Genomic DNA, 16,817 nt, shown 5'->3' on the forward strand with positions numbered 1-16,817 from the left:
CTTTACATTCAAAGTCAAAATATTTGCATCTTCTTTCTCTTGCATTTTCCTCAGAACGGCTACACCCCTCTCCACATTGCCGCTAAGAAGAATCAGTTGGAGATTGGGACGACGTTGCTGGAATATGGGGCGGAGTGTAACACAGTGACCCGTCAGGGCATCAGTCCCCTCCACCTCGCTGCACAGGAGGGCAGTGTGGACCTTGTGTCTCTACTGCTCACCAAAAACGCTAATGTTAACATGGGCAATAAGGTAAACAGATATACACACAGAGCACTAGGATTGAGAAATATAATAGGTCGGTGATCATCATACAGTAACTATTTTAAAGCAGAATCAGTTGAGAGACACTGAGTTAATGGATATGTGCATGATCAAGACATCCCAGCAGGCATTTCAACATTGAATCACTTTTGATTCAATGTCAAGGACAAGGTTGAATCAACGTTTAATTACCTTTGGATTTTGGATCAACAAGCAACGTTGATTTTTAAGCATTTTATTAACCTTTTGCAACTGTTTAGCATTAACTGTTGTATCAACGTTGTTTCAACGTTGAAACAAGAACTGACATTATTTCAACCATATTTCAACGTTGAAGGTTGGTTATATGCCTATTTGTAATAAGAATTTGTCTCACTCAGTGAATGTGTTTGCAAAACAGAATGGACTCACACCACTGCACCTGGCTGCCCAGGATGACAAGGTGGCTGTGGCTGAAGTGCTGTTGAACCATGGGGCAGAGATTGATGCCCAAACCAAGGTCAGTGTTTATCATTTATTGTGTATTCATAGTTTCATGTTGAGAGGACCAAGATGCAGTGTTTGTATCGATTTGTGGAGGTTTTATAAATGTGAAGGAAAGTTTTAGTGTTAGCTTTTGCAATTTAGTCCTTTCATATATTTTTATAAATCTTTGCTTTTTTCCTTTTTTGATCTTTTTACCCATCTTATTTCCCTCTTTTAATTCTTTCCCTTTCTTCCTTATTCTCCTAATAGAGTGGTTACACTCCATTGCATGTGGCGTGTCACTATGGCAACATGAAGATGGCCAACTTTTTATTAGGGAATCAGGCCAGACCCAATGCCAAAACAAAGGTGAGTCTCTTAAGCAATTTGTGCCGTGTGGCTTGTAAAGACATATTTATAACTTTTTGTATATTGTAGTATGCTGTACTGACTCTCGTTCTCCGTCTTCTATAGAGTGGTTACACCCCCCTTCACCAAGCAGCACAACAAGGCCACACCCACATCATTAATATGCTGCTTCAGTATGGAGCCTCGCCCAATGAGCTCACATCGGTGAGTACCGAGGAATGCTGGGAAAATTTGCTTTAGTCAGCAAGCTGGCAGCATTGATCAGCGTGCAAACACGAGCTGATATGTGTACATTCATACTTTCTGTTTCTGCAAACACACATTTCCCAGCAACCATAGCCATAACTTTTACCATCTATGTTAAAAGACCAGGTATTCTAGTTATGAGTAGACAAAATAACTTGCATGGTACACCATCATGTAAGCAAACTCAACAGTGATTGCAAATTGTTTAGTTTCATTTTTTTTATTATTATTACATTTATTTTTGGGATGTGGTTGGACATCTACACCCTAAGAAAGGATGTGTTAATTTTTACAAATGTTTTGTGTTATGCTTTTAACACATTATGTGTCATTTTAACACATTATGTGTCTTTTTGTGTTGATTTTGTGTTAAAATACAACACAAGTTGTGTTAAAAGTAACACAAAATGTGTTGTTTCAATAAAAAGACAGAGATTCTGGGACAATTAACACATCCGTTCTATTTCATCTGGGCTGTGTTTGGACGGCTATGTCTTTTAAACACAAATTTGCTTGCTAGGTTTTCTCTCTTATGCTTTTAACACCCATGTTTACTGTGTTATGTATTATATGAAAGCATATGGAGTGCATAAGAAATTATTGACTTCTCAAACAAAAAGCACATGTTGAATCAGTCTGATTGTGTGTGTGTTTGTGTATGTGCCAGAATGGGAACACAGCTCTCTCCATCGCTCGACGACTGGGGTACATCTCTGTCGTGGACACACTGAGAGGCATTACAGATGAAAACCTCACTGCCACGGTAAAATACAAGGCCTGCCTCACCATCTGCTCGTTGACCAAACCTTCCATTACCCATTAAATCTCCTACCACAGCAGCCATATCACCCAGATTGAGATTTAGCAATTGATCTTTTTTTATGTAAATCTAATTTGCATGAATACATACCAACTAACCAAAGCATGCAAATCGATTCTGAGTAGTGGCTTAGTGACTACAAATGACATTTTTGCATTATTGCATAGTTTTTAGTTTAGAGTTTACTACACTGTAAAACAATCTTAGCCACCTTTAACATTTCTTTGAAGTCACAAAAAAATTAAAAAATTAAATTGTTTTAGGAAAATTTTTGGTATTTTTTTTATAAATAATTTATCTGTGAGCTTCATTATTTAAAAAAAAAGAAAAGAAAAATGATGTGCACTCATAATCTTTACTCAAAACCACAAATCCCCTCCTTGAGTTGATCCGTATTTACTGGCCATAAGAAACGGCGGGAAGGCCCAGGAAAAGATTGCAGTGATTAGCAAATAGGAACATGACCCAACTTCCAATGATCCAATCGATGGACGAATTCAAGGCCCCCCCTACATTTTTCTCATTTGAGAATCCATTTCACTCGGAAATACTTCACGAAGGGTAAAATAGGACAATCGTTTCTTCCATTTCATTGTGACTTTAAGTTTATTCTAATCAGCTGTGCAAGTCATTTTAACTTCCTATTTAAAATGTTGATTACATTAAAAACTTACCAGAATAGGTTAAAGGGATAGTTCATCCAAAAATATAAAAATGTTGTTTATTTACTCACCCTCAGGCCATCTAATATGTTGCTGAAATAATTTCTTCAGTAGAACAATAAAGAAGACATTTTGCAGAAACCACAGTACTCTGTGATTCACATAATGCACTTTGAGAGTTCAAAAAGCAGATATAACCAATTCAAAAGTATCCCCATGACGCCTGGTGACATATTGACGTCTTGTGAAGCCGGTCAATCAGTTTTCGGAAGAAATAAAACATTATTTAATTTTTTTTAGCATTAATGCAGAGCCTCTGCCAAACATGAGTGTGAACTTCTTGTGGTGCTTGATGGCAGCTGGCAAACCAGCCTCTCAGTCCCAACCAGTGGCAAGGCCACAAGGGCTAGGGTGGCACAGGCCCCCTCCGAATGAAAGCTGGCCCAGAAGATACACAAAATAAAGCAAAAAAGCAAAAAAATGATAACAATCTCTTTAATAATAATCGCTCAAATGCGCTTTATCTAGAAATAAATCTACTTCCATATGCTTATAATTTTTTTTTTATTCTTATTTTATTTTCCTTATATCCATTTTTTGCTATCCGAAAATTATCTGATCCATGACTCAAAAAATGTAATGTAATCCATTTAATCACTATATTGTAAAATTATATAATTTAAAGGAACACGCCCACATTTTGGGAATTTAGCTTATTCATTGTATCCCCCAGAGTTAGATAAGTCCATACATACCTTTCTCATTTCCGTGCGTGCTGTAACTCTGTCTGACGCAGCCCCCGCTAGCTTAGCTTAGCACAAAGACTGGAAGTGAATGGCTCCAGCTAGCATACTGCTCCCAATAAGTGACAAAATAATGTGAACATTTTCCTATTTACGTGTTGTGATTTGTATAGTCACACCGTGTACAAATAACAAGGTCATATGAGACACAGACATCTTTTAACAATAAACATACTGGGAACTATATTCTCAGAAGGCGAAGCACTGCTACTTGGGCGAAGTGATTTTCACAACTCTGACCGACCTCACCAGGGGACTTTTCGGGTGCTGCGAGCAAATCACTCCGCCCAAGTAGCAGTGCTTCGCCTTCTGAGAATCTAGTTCCAAGTATGTATACTGTTAAAAGATGGCTGTCTCTCATATACACCTTGTTATTTGTACACGGTGTGACTATACAAATCACAACACATAAATAGGAAAATGTTTGCATTATTTTGTCACTTATTGGGAGCAGTTTGCTAGCTGGAGCCATTCACTTCCAGTCTTTGTGCTAAGCTAAGCTAGTGGGGGCTGCGTCAGACGGAGTTACAGCACGCACAGAGATGAGAAAGGTATGTATGGACTTATCTAACTCTGGGGATTATGGTGAATAAGCTAAATTCCCAAAATGTGGCGTGTTCCTTTAAGAGTATACCCTATTTCACCAAGGTCCCCTGGTGCCAACTATATAGTGGAGGGTAAAGCATAAAACACATTTTTAATAGTTACAGCAACTTATGAAGACTAGTTGAAATTACATAATCTTATAAATTCACACAATAATATTTTCCTAAACACACTTTTGCTTGCTGTTGTGATCAGGAACATATCACTTAATGTAAATGTACTGTATATGCAGCATGTCTTTTGTCATACTTGATCAAAATGGTTTTAATTGTTATTAATATGCAATTATTTATCATTTTATATTATGCTACTGCATGTATCCTAGTTTTGATAATATAAAAGTGTCTCTGTAATAATTTCTCTAACTTTTGTTGTGTTTTCCCTGTTGACCTCTTTGTAACCAGCCTGTAACGGAGAAACACAAGATCAATGTCCCGGAGACCATGAACGAGTTTCTGGACATGTCCGACGATGAAGGTGAAGGTGACCTACTTCCTCCTGTACACAGCACACGCTCGTACTCACTCTTGCTTTTCTCTCTGTAAACTGCACTGGTCTATAGTGCTGTATTGTGTTCTTTAATGTGGCCATGTTGACACTGAGTGAGGCAGTTGTTTGTATCCAATAACTTTTTTTATACGTTAGAGTTTATTTAACTAATTTCGATAAGAGCATGGTTATGTAATCCAACCAATCAGCACAAAGAGGTCTCTATATATAGCCGTCCCTCACCTCTGTGACAGTTTTTTGCAGCATCCCAATGCTTCACTGGTATATCTAACCCAGTTCATGAGGGGGTTCGGGCTAATTTTCAAAGCCCTACCCTCGGACAGCACGCCAAATATGCTTTATTTCATATTTGATTACATGTTAATGCAAACATTTGAAAGACTCATTTCATCATTATTGCATTTAACAGTATATTCAAATTAAACAGTGTAGTTAATTTGACAGCTGCCCCTCCAGCTTGCACCATGATCACTGGGCTGACGCTATCTGCCTTCATCATTGCTACACACATTGCGTTTGTGTGTAGGGGTGCGTGTATGTTTAATCTTCTTGCTGTGTACTATATATTTGACAGCTGTGAAAGATCATGAAGCCCAGACTGGGGAGGAAGGTACACACTTCTGCAGTTCCTCTTCTCATTTTTAACCATCCCTCGCTTCATGCACACACACACACATGCTCGGCTTAGATGCGTTCCTCTGGCCTGGCTTTGCATTGTATCTGTTTTGCTGTGTGTGTATATTTTCTTGTTTGCAACCTTTGAAACATTAAGCAGAGTGTGATTGCTGTGATTTCCTGTGTGCGCTCTACATTCATACATGCATACTTTTTTGTTGAAACTAAATATAGAAATTGTTTACAACTACATGCATACACACAAATTATTCTTTTGTATAAGCATACAAACAAACACAGATATAGCCCACAAAACCCTAAACTTGACTCAAATGGGTGAAGTGAAGCTGATGTGCAGTGTGTATCAGAAGAAAACACGTGTGAAGTGTAATGCCAGACTATCTCTCGTCTCCTAGTGCAACAGCTGAAATATTCATGCGCTTAATGTCACTTGCTTGCACCCCTCTCTATGGTTACAGTTGATGTGGGGAGAGGCAGGGTGTATGGTTACCATGTGTGTCAGCAGATACGCTCAGAATCCTACAGGTGACACTGACTTGGCCTACAGGTGTCACCCATTTACCTGGGAGAGAGGCATTCTAAGTAAACAGAGTCAAAGTAGACATAGAAAGACAGATGGGAGAGAGACCTTGATATTGGAACAAAACACAAATGAATGAAAACATTGGAATGAAAGTGCATTTGTGTACTGCTTATGTTTGTAGAGGTATTATGTACAATAGATCCATAGTTTATCCTGTACGATATCTGTGCAATCTGTTTAGCAGCGCAGGTGGCGTAAGTCTCCAAAGAAATCTCTGTGATCTCAATTCACTTTTTCGCATTTTAATTAAGACTTTTTAGTTCGTCATTGTAATTGTTGACATGACCTCACTTATTATGTAGGATAATTTTATGTAGAAGACAAAAAATGACTTTGGCTTAGTTTTCCCAGACAGGGTCACACTTTTTTTAAATGTAAGCGATTTCAGATTTGGTGTCAGCATTAAATTTATAGTTTGATGCCAAGACCCAGGGTTTGTTTTAAACATTGGGGTGACATTGACATGTCAACTTTACTGAAAATGTACAGTACATTATGTAATCACTGTATAAATATTGGGGGGATGTAATTGCTTGTTTTGATTATTGGGTGTTACCTTCCCCCAGCGCGAGAGAGAGATAGAGAGAGAGAGAGAGAGAGAATTATGTAACATTAGTAGAACCTATTCTAGTCCATATTAAGAATTTTTTACTTTATTTTATAAAGACCATTTAAATACATATTCAGTATTTTTTTAATAATAAATACAAATGTTTTTCTGGTATCTCAAACATGTAAAATAATAGGCGGGGCAACTTTCCATACAAATTAGCCACTTAAGATATTTGTTAAAAATGGTGTTTAAATTATAAAAATTCAAAATAAGAAACTTTGGTATTACTTTATATTCGAAACTGTTCCTATGAATAAATTTCACAAATATCAGTAGTTGTTGGGGTGTTGGGATAATTGAAAAACTTTTGTCCATCCATTTGGATGTTCTCAAATGTACAACCACAATTATGGGACTTTTATTAAGATGTTAACAAGTATAAACAGTAAACATGATACCACACAGGTGGCCTTTATGGCTGAATGAAAAGTTTGTAGATTTCTCTCAAATACTGAAAAATAGCAACTTTAATGTAATGGGAAGGCCTGTACACTTTTTGTGTCAGGTGGTACAACCAATGTAAACCAAAACAAAAAGCTATTTTATCAAACACATTTTATTGTATTTAAAAAGTATATTTATGAATTTGATATCACAGGCAAAAGCTTATCAGCATCCATGTTCATGTCTGTAACATTTAAATTCATTGCAGAGGTCAGGTGGTGTAACCAGAAATTCAAAGGCTGCAATTGCTATAAATGGCCCTAAGAAATAAAAAACATAAAGTTAAATCGTTTTAAAAAGCTAATAATTTAGCTTATCATTTTAGTTTTGATAAAGGCAAGCTAAGGTTGTCTATAATTGTTATTATACTTAAACATTATTTTTTAAACATTGTTTTTTAATTTATACATCTCAAATGTTAGTTTTATGGTAAAGTTGTTTTACACTTTTAAACTATATTCAGGATTATCATTTTAAATGCCACTATCAAATAAACAATCAGAATGACACACCTATATCTGGCAAATATGATTGGTTGTACCACTTGACATTTATTTTGAATGGTGATTATTTTATGCATTACATAATTTTGTTTTAAATATTTTTTTTAAATACGTTTTTAGAAGCTAGTTTTGTCGTTGACCCACATAAACATTAGATAAGTGCTTACACGGTCTCCGTTTATTCTCTTGAGGGAACTGTGTTGACAGTACTTGGTATCTTATTACCACCTGCTACCAGACCTGCACTTGCTGCTAGACCTGCAAAAAATTTCAGCACCACACGCGCACAGGACCTGCTCTGTATCTCCCCTGCCCTGACATGTGAGCTTCGCCAGATCCTCCTTGACCCGGGCTGACTTCTGATTTAACTTTAACCGGGCGAATTAACGGATGTAAATCTCGCACATCTAGTGCCACGAGAGTTCTGGTCGGCTCGGGACGACCGACTCTCGCATGACCAACCGGAACTGAGTCTTTATCATTCGTTTTCTTGAAGAATACAGACCTTATTGAGCACCAACGGAAGGAATATACGTTGATACGTTAAGGATATATCTTTATCGGATTGGGATATGACAGCGCTTTTGTGTAAGTGTCGCTGTATCAGTATACTGCAGTGTTTTCGTATCGCTCTGCTGCAAACAGCATTCACCGGTAAGATTCTGTTGGGAAATAACAGTCAGATTTGCAGATTTTATCACGGGAAACGTCTAAAAAGGTGCTTTTTTCTATTTTTAGACCGTATCTTTCAATAGTCGTGCTTATATTAGTGAATTACCATTAAGTCCTTAATACGGTACCGGAGAAGGGAATTAAAGAGCCGGTGAGGCTAACGGAGGAGTCCAGTAGTAGCGGGAGGGGAGGGGCTGCAGCACCGGGAGTGAGGACGAGCAGGAGTCGCGATCATGAGAGCGAGAAATGGAGAAATGTTGGCTGTGTCTCAAAATCTTCAGAGCTGCCTCCCTATACGGCATTACAAGGGTCATTTGTACGTTAAATGTGTAAAAACGTTTTATAGGTAAGCAGTTTGCGTTGTTTGTCGTGTGGGATGAGTGACAGTTTGTTTTCGCGCCGTTTTCCACTTAACTGTTAAGTTTGTTGCTCTGCTGATGAAGTCCGTTGCAATTTATGAAATATTTAAAGAATACTTGTTAAAAACTACAGTGTAGTACGACCAGAGGTATGTCATTTCTTTAAAGTGTTTGGCAACTTCTTCAAAGTGCTCTATGATTCTTACAGTCATATATTGTTTGTTTAGAAACTTGTAGTTTAGGGTGTGATGCTTGCTTCAAGATACGCAGCGAAGTCCTGATGCAGCAGTGAACCGTTTCCACAATGTGTTAGTGAAATATCGCCAAGCTTGTGTTATTCACGGGGGACCTCAGAAAAACACGCAGCCGTGGGTGTTACGTGACATCGATTAATAATCGAGAAGCTGCGAGCTGGACGTTTGCTTGAGGTTCTGTTAAACGCTTGCAACATTCCCTGAAACGTTTTGGAAATGTTACCTTTTGGTTACTAAATAAGTTTTCATAACCTAAAAAGGAAACTGATTGACGCAGCTACTGATAGGTCACCTTACCTGTTCACTTTATTGTGAGTTCATCGTCTTGTCTCATTTCTGCAGGTGAGGATGCGATGACCGGAGAGACCGAGAAGTATCTTCGGCCGCAGGACCTGAGAGAGTTGGGAGATGACTCCTTACCACAGGAAGGATACATGGGTTTCAGTATTGGAGCCCGCTCTGCCAGGTAATAATGCTCATTTATCATTTTTGCTCATCTTTTTGCTGGTTTTCTGTGTTTAGAGGATGTTTATGAGGTTCAGTTGTTTTGGCAGGTGTAAAATAGTTTGTGCATTTAAGGGATCATTTGGATAGGTTAAGGATATGAAATTAAATAAAAAGTATATGGCTGGTGTTCCCTAAAAGCAACGCACAATATTAAAATGGCCTGTAAAGTCCCTTATTTTCATATATTGTCTTTCTTTGTTGGACCGTGCAGTATACAATAATGGCTTTAGGAACAGAAATATGGTACTGTAGGAAACAAGTCAGAACTGAGAAACAGTTACAGTTTGGTCAGATATGCTGCTTTAAATTGTTTACAGAGGTAAAGGTGACTGGATATCCCTTTGTTTACTGTACAAGACATACTGTAAACACAACAACAGTGGCATTTTATTTCTCACCAAGCTGTGTTTCTAGAAGATGAATGCAGCTTGTAAAAATATGAGAGATTGCTTGAAACAATGAGAGATCTGTTGCATTTTGCACTTTTAATACAAAACAGAGACATTAATAATTAATAATATTCATTATTTGGGATTTTATTATACAGTAATCCTGCTGTTAATCGACTTTGAATAGAAGTTTTGTGAAAAGATTTTGTAATATGCAGTATTCCGCAGTGTAAATACAGTAATGATTGCATTATTACCATTTTAAGGACGTAAAATGATTGGAAACCGCATAATAAGATTGAGGAGTTCAGATCCAAAACCCCCATGTTTTAATTTTTTTATCAGGCTTTTATGTATGTTACAGTTCAGTAATTTTAATTTAATGACAATGAAAAAACTTATTAGCCAGTAACTGAAATGTCTTATTTTCACAAATGTCTTAGTAATTTCATTGGTATTTAACAAATGCTTTAAGTGCATGCAAGCTTTTTTGACAAAACATCCACTTCTTAAAAAAGTACACTTCTTTGGACAAGACTAAACAGTTGCCAAATCACTAAAGATGCAACTAGAAACAATGCAAATGAGGAAAGTCAGAATCTACAAATGAAGAAACTGAATACTTGAATCTGGTGGGCATACAATGTTCTCTTGTATTCACTTGTATATTATTTCTGTATGGCATAAAGGCAGAAGATTGCAATAGTTTTTCCTAGCTGTGTGGCTTTCTAATTTATTACATAATGAAGTTAAAGAACTAAAGTAAAGTTGTGCTGTGGCATATTTAAACAAAGCTACAGTAGCACACAGCTTTTTTGTGTTAAAATACATCATGTCCTGTTATTTGAGAGGTCAACTTAACATTACCTGCTTATCTTTACATCAGACTAAGAGATGAATGAATGTAGCAGGTGAGAGATTAAAGATGGCACACTAGAATGGAAAGGTACTACTTGTGCCATGTGAGCATTATGTTGCACAATGGACCCTGATTTGATGTTGTTGTATAGGACGTAAGATCCGATTGGCTGGCTTTTGTGTGGCAGTTGTTGTAGCGTTCGAGGACAGGAAATTAATGAGGTAAAGCAATGACACCATCCCCAGAAAATGAATGCTGAGTGACAAAGTGCTCGACTCTGTGTGGGTGCCATCAGGTAAACAGCGTGAAGGTGTGGTCTGATGTCTAGCTGGTGAAAAAAATCAGCTTGGGTTTCAGATTGCGTGCTGTTCATATAGAGGCTCTATATTAAATAACCTTGTAAATTAAATATGACAGAAGGAATGGATTGGTTTGTTTTAGCTTTATATTATAAAACATTATTTGGCATAGTGGTGTAGCTCTAAGGGTAGAGTCAGCTTTACAGTTTGCTGTGGAAATCGGTTTGCTTGCACAAGAGACATTAAAAAGTTAAATTCAGGTTCGTTTGTAGATTATTCGTATAATTATTTGCATAATTGATGTCCCGCTGCTTTGTCCAGGTAAGATACATTATTTCACACTGGCAGAGTTTGCTTTTCAAATTGCTATTTGTTTTTACTGACGTTTAGATCCAGATGCTGTGATATATCTTGTTTAAAATGATGATGCTGCTGATAGTAATATGCTTCATATTTGCTGTCTCTTTTCGTTAACAGCATCAGCCTGGCATTGTTTGCTCTTAAACAGGACTGTTGGTGTTGCTTGTTCTGAATAAACAAACATTCACACAGTCCTGTTTAGGAGCACAACACATGCTGTGGCAGAGCCTCAGTGCCATGCTTAACTCACTGCTTCTGCCACATCTGGTACATTTTACTCTGTTTTCTTCGCTTCTCTCACTTTATCTAGCCCCAGGATAAGGTAAGATAACCTCTGTCTTTGAATCTCGCTGTCTCTCTTTGTTACTTTGGCCTCCCTGTAGCTGTCGTTTCTGTCGCTGCCCCATTCCATACTTACTACAACTCCCATCATGCCTCATTCTACTCTGTCATCTGGTGCAGTGCCTTTATGTGGACTCTCATTCGTTTCATACACACTGAGGCCTGAGCTCCTCTGCTAGATAGAGCAAATCTAGAACGACCTGCATCTCAGCTCATCTCAAGTGGTCTCTCAAACCAGCGGGTCCTCTTGTGATGAGGTTCGGTTTGTTCTATCCGGCTCCGAAGCCAAACATGCTTCTTATCAGTCCCACAAACCCATAAAACATTTGTAGAAGGTTTGAAGTGTGAGTAGTGTTGTACTAACAGGAAATGTGTGCAGTAGCTGTATTTTGTGAAGTATTGTGTTGTTTTAGATGTCAATGATGTCTGAACCATTAATGATTAGTGTCGCTAACTGTTATGTTTTGGTTGCTTTATGAGTTTTTGTTCAGTGTGGCATGGATTTGTTATATATGTTTTATTGTCGTTTTAGTTTTAGATTTATTTATGTAACATCCAGGGACAAAAGCATTAAGGTGATCACTCAGCAAATGTGTCCGGTTACTTAATAAAATCGCTGACAGCTCTTTTAATTGGTTTCACAACCAATGCATTTTTCAGTAAACACACTATTAATCAATTTTTTGCCAAAAATGAAGAGATCCAGAGGTTATGAGCATCCACGGTTATGTCTTTTTGATAAAACTAACCCAGTTATGCATCAGAGAGAGCTCTTAAAGAGCACCTATTTTCCGATTCATTTCCCTTGGTGTGTAAAGGGGGTCGCACACCAGACGAGAAGTGCAGCGCTGCGTTGCGCCATGAATCTAAAATCAGAACACATTATTTTCTATGATTGTACGCACACCATGCAAGTTAGAAGCACTCAAATCCCTGTCGCGCCACTCACATAGTTTAACATTAAATAAAATCATATTTGTCCCAAATAGTGAGCAGTTAACATTGGCTGCTAACATATATTTTGCATTTTGAAGTAGACGCTATCTGACTAAGCTGTACGCTATCTGACATAGGTGTACGATACCTATGAGTTGTTCTAGACATGACGCGCCACTGCGTTTCTCGTCCGGTGTGCGACCCCCTTAAGTGTGTATTAGGACATGTTAACGATATGCAAAAGATACATACACCAAAGTAAACAATGACGCGAGTTATCGTCTCCAACGTAAGTCTCTTTTCTTGGACTACAACAAACACATGGATTGTAGGCAACAGTTTACTTCCTGGGATTGGGGATGTAGTAAAGACCGACATTATCATAATTCCTTCCACTTTGGATTGTAAGTTAACTTCTGTTAGCATTGCATTGTGACCGAATCTTTCAAACATGGTAAAGAGCGTCAAATTTCCGTGGTTTGCAGGCCAATCACAATGTAGAGATTAGCTGGCTAATTAGGACACAGAGCTTTTTAAATCCAGAAAATCTGAAGCTACAAAAATGTACTGTATGTGGAAAATAATGTGTTTTTGAACCATAAACCGAGCGCACACATTGTATTATATCAAATGCACAAAATAACATTGTTTTTTAGCAATGAAATAGGTGCACTTTAAAAATTCATCAGAGGCTCAATGCACAAGACTCTACATTGTGGTTTCAAACATTCACATATTTAGCTTAGTGCAAAGAAAGTGGGTTTGATTCCCAGGGGGCACATACATTGATCAAGTGTATACCTTGAATGCACTGTAAGTTGCCTTGGATAGAAGCATTTTCCAATTGCATAAATGTAAATGTACTGTACAGTGAATATAAATATTTTTACACCTCATTGTGGGAAGCGGAAAGCATAAGAGATAATGTATAGGCAGTAGGGCTGGGAATTTTTTTTTTTCGATTAATCGTTTTTTTTACGTGGTTGATTCAAAATCGATTCTCAAAGAGCAGAATCAAAAAAAAATTTCTGCAAACATTGAACGTAAGATTAACGTCAATCAAATTACTAGTCTTCTTCACTAGATGACACCATCTTTTTTCCTTGTGCGATGTTACCAAGGAGTGAGAGGCGAGCCTGTCATTCTTTCATTCAGTGCTTAAAATGGCGGTTTTAGGTGCTTCATCGACGTTGATGCCACCTTTACATAAAAAGTAGAGGTATAGAAGCATTTTAGATTTCGCAAGCAAGACGACGACGATAGTGTTGTGGCTTTTAATTTCTTTTTATTAATTACCCACTTGTAAACTTATGTTCACTGTTCTTTTTTATTAATATAGTATTTTAATTAAATCTATATTCATTGAGTTGAATCGAGTATAAAAAATGATCCGAGAACCAGATCGGAAATTGAATCGAGAATCGAAATCGAATCGATTCGATAGCTTGTGAAATTGAATCGATCTGGAACATCTGAATCGATACCCAGCCCTAATAGGCAGCCAGTATAATGTAAAGGCAGCTGGATGTAATCGCAGAAATAAGCAGAAGATCGCTGATTAGGCCTACTCCACATTACCCCACATTAGATAAATATTCTTAACTGCATGCATTACTAGATGTAAACATAATGTAAAGGTATAAACGTGTCTATTTTTCACATCTGATTTACTGACTGTTAATAAAGCAAAAAACTCCATGATAAACCTTAAACTTACTTCAAATAGCAGAGGATTAGTTTTTTTTATGAAGTTACAGAAGTTACTCAGTCAGGAGCAACGAGTGATTTTCTCATCTTCTCTTGTTATTTAATAATGACAGAGACTTCAACAGGTTATACAGGCAATAAAATGTTTATTTGTTTAAGACACATACAGTGATCAATTGTTTACTATGATACTTACTAGTTTGACATTTGTCCGTTAAGCAAAAAAGAAGCAAGCCGAACATGAACTTGTTTAAGCTCTAGCTGTGCATGCACGCTATTGGTGGGTATGATGCGCGTTGCGTTTTCAAGTTTAAGGCAGCAGTCCAGTCCAACTAATAATCATACAGTAGCCCATAAAGATCACTTTACCAATAAAAACACGGTGTTGGGTTTGTTGTAAAACAGTGCAAACAGAAAAAGAAAGGCCAATCTTAGACTTGATTTAGTCCACAGGAGGACAATTACTATACACATTTCTACCCTATGCTGAAATGTAGTTTAAGCAATGTACGTTGATATTATCTTAATATTAGTTTTTAACAATTCAAAATAAACATGGCGATTAACAGGAAGTAAATAACTGATGAAGTGCAAGAAGCGCATAAAATTTGGGGTGGCATCCCTCTGTCTCCATTCGAAATAAGAACCGGCTGCCTGTACCCGCTTATCCAACTTATTACAAAACTTTTTACCTCATAAGTAAGGTATTGGATATTAAATATTGATTTGAAATACTTTATTTACTCATTTTTTACAAATGCAGAGGAAAACCCATTTACTTTTGGTGATAAGATAAGATGTTTACATGTCACAAACACAATATTTGGTTTAATAATTTGTAAAATAGTGTCACATATGTTATTATAAGACATATTTATATTTCATTTTTGTGTAATATTAAACTATACCTGTCAAAATGATTTGCAGCAATCAGGTAACCATGTGTTATTAGTTTTGAGTGGTCTGAACAACTTGTCCAGTGCTGTTTCTGTTCAGAATGAGATCATTTGAGAGAGGTAAAGAGTGTACATTGAAGAAGGTGAATGAACAAATAGGAAAGTCAAACTGTGATAAGCTAATGATGAGAAAGAGAGAGCGAGAGAGAGAGAGAGAGAGAGAGAGAGAGAGAGAGAGAGTACTGCAGAGAAGGGTGAATTGGCTGCTATGATGATGTAGACCTATAAAAATAATGCAGATCATGACAAATCAAGCTGGAGTGCAAGAGGGAGAAAGAGAGAGAGACAGAGAGAGAAAGAGAGGGGCAAAGAGGAAGGGACGATGGCATGTTTATTCATTCAAAACTCTGCTGTGTGGCTTTCTTGCTGTACACAGTGCTGTACTGTACCTTTAAATCCTGCTGAATGCTGCAGAATATTCAGTCTCTTATACAGTACATTCCCCGTGCAACAAACTCAGGCATCTCTGCAGAGATCCAGGCCTTTCTAAAAGCACTGCAGAAGAGTCCACACTTTTAATTATTCAATTTATCAGAGAAGAACTTTAATGATGAAGGAGTCTAAGGCTCTTTTGACACCTTAGCAACCAAGTAGCAATTCCCTAGCAACCGCACACTGCCTCCCAGCCACCTGCAACAACCCAGGTTATCTTCCAGAAAGGTCTACTAATGCTGCGTTTACACCAGCCGCGGGGTTAAGGCAGCAAGGGCGGGTGATGTACATGTTAAGTCAATGCAAAGACGCGATTAGGCATCCTGCGGCGTGAATGGCGCGGAACATGCGCAAGGCGAGGGGCGGATGGCGCATTCAACGCGAATTGAGCGTTGCTGCGGGAAACGCGCAAGTTGAAAAATCTGAACTTCGGCTGCGTTAACCAATCAGGGCCTTGCTGTAGTAGTGACGTGATTACAGGAAGCAAGCGGAATGGTGGAGTCTCAGCGGAGTCGCAGAAGCCCCTCCTATGACACGAATTTCCGTGTGAATGATGCGAGTGTACTGATGATGTTCACGTGTCCAACTACGTGTTCACTGGTGTAAACGCAGCATAAAACATAAGACCTCTATCAACTTAAACTTGTTTATTACAGTAAACCTTTCACACATCTTCAATATTCTGTTTTCACCTTATCCCCTGTCCATCAGATGTTCTTTTCTCTAGGATTTTAATTTTGTTGTCCCTGAATGTTGCATGTTGTAACTTTAGTGTTTTGTGTTTGTGTTCGTTCGTCCCTGTCATGTGTCCTTTGCTTTGTGTTTGTTTGTGTCTGCTTGTGTGTGTGTGTGTGCGCGTGTGATCCTCTTTCACACTCCAGTATGCGCTCCTTTAGCTCAGACAGGTCCAACACCCTGAACAGAAGCTCCTTCGCTCGAGACAGCATGATGATCGAAGAGATGCTAGCGCCCACCAAAGATTCGGTAAGTATCCCATTCTCTTTATTTCTTTTTTCTCTCTGATCGTAACTGCACATTTAAGATTTATTGTGAACTCAATGGATTGTTTGGCATTCTTCCTACAAGTGCAAGACTTTCCACAAAACAGCAAACAGTCTTTGAACATTTGTGTCGATCCCATGGGATTCGTGAAAGCCCAGTCCCCATGCAAACATACTCCCACAAACACGCATACAGTACATACTCTCTTGTTCTGTCCAG

At 37.9% G+C, this 16,817-nt stretch overlaps 1 protein-coding gene across 16 annotated transcripts in view; it reads left to right on the plus strand.

Moving 5' to 3' along the window:
- ank3a (ankyrin 3a) overlaps positions 1–16,817 on the plus strand; it is a 109,540-nt gene that overhangs the window by 51,719 nt on the left and 41,004 nt on the right. For 8 of the 16 annotated variants that reach the window (XM_065297381.2, XM_073812259.1, XM_073812260.1 and 5 more), the window contains 9 exons: positions 55–252; positions 665–763; positions 1,000–1,098; positions 1,204–1,302; positions 2,012–2,107; positions 4,640–4,712; positions 5,320–5,355; positions 9,152–9,275; positions 16,478–16,580. In XM_065297381.2, coding sequence (XP_065153453.1) covers positions 55–252; positions 665–763; positions 1,000–1,098; positions 1,204–1,302; positions 2,012–2,107; positions 4,640–4,712; positions 5,320–5,355; positions 9,152–9,275; positions 16,478–16,580 — 927 coding nt within the window. Of the gene's footprint in view, positions 1–54; positions 253–664; positions 764–999; positions 1,099–1,203; positions 1,303–2,011; positions 2,108–4,639; positions 4,713–5,319; positions 5,356–9,151; positions 9,276–11,533; positions 11,546–16,477; positions 16,581–16,817 lie in introns of all 16 variants that reach the window. The other 8 variants (XM_073812273.1, XM_073812271.1, XM_073812274.1 and 5 more) reach the window with 3 other exon arrangements.

The sequence above is a fragment of the Paramisgurnus dabryanus genome, chromosome 17 (assembly GCF_030506205.2).
Source record: "Paramisgurnus dabryanus chromosome 17, PD_genome_1.1, whole genome shotgun sequence".
In the NCBI taxonomy this organism is placed as follows: Eukaryota; Metazoa; Chordata; class Actinopteri; order Cypriniformes; family Cobitidae; genus Paramisgurnus; species Paramisgurnus dabryanus.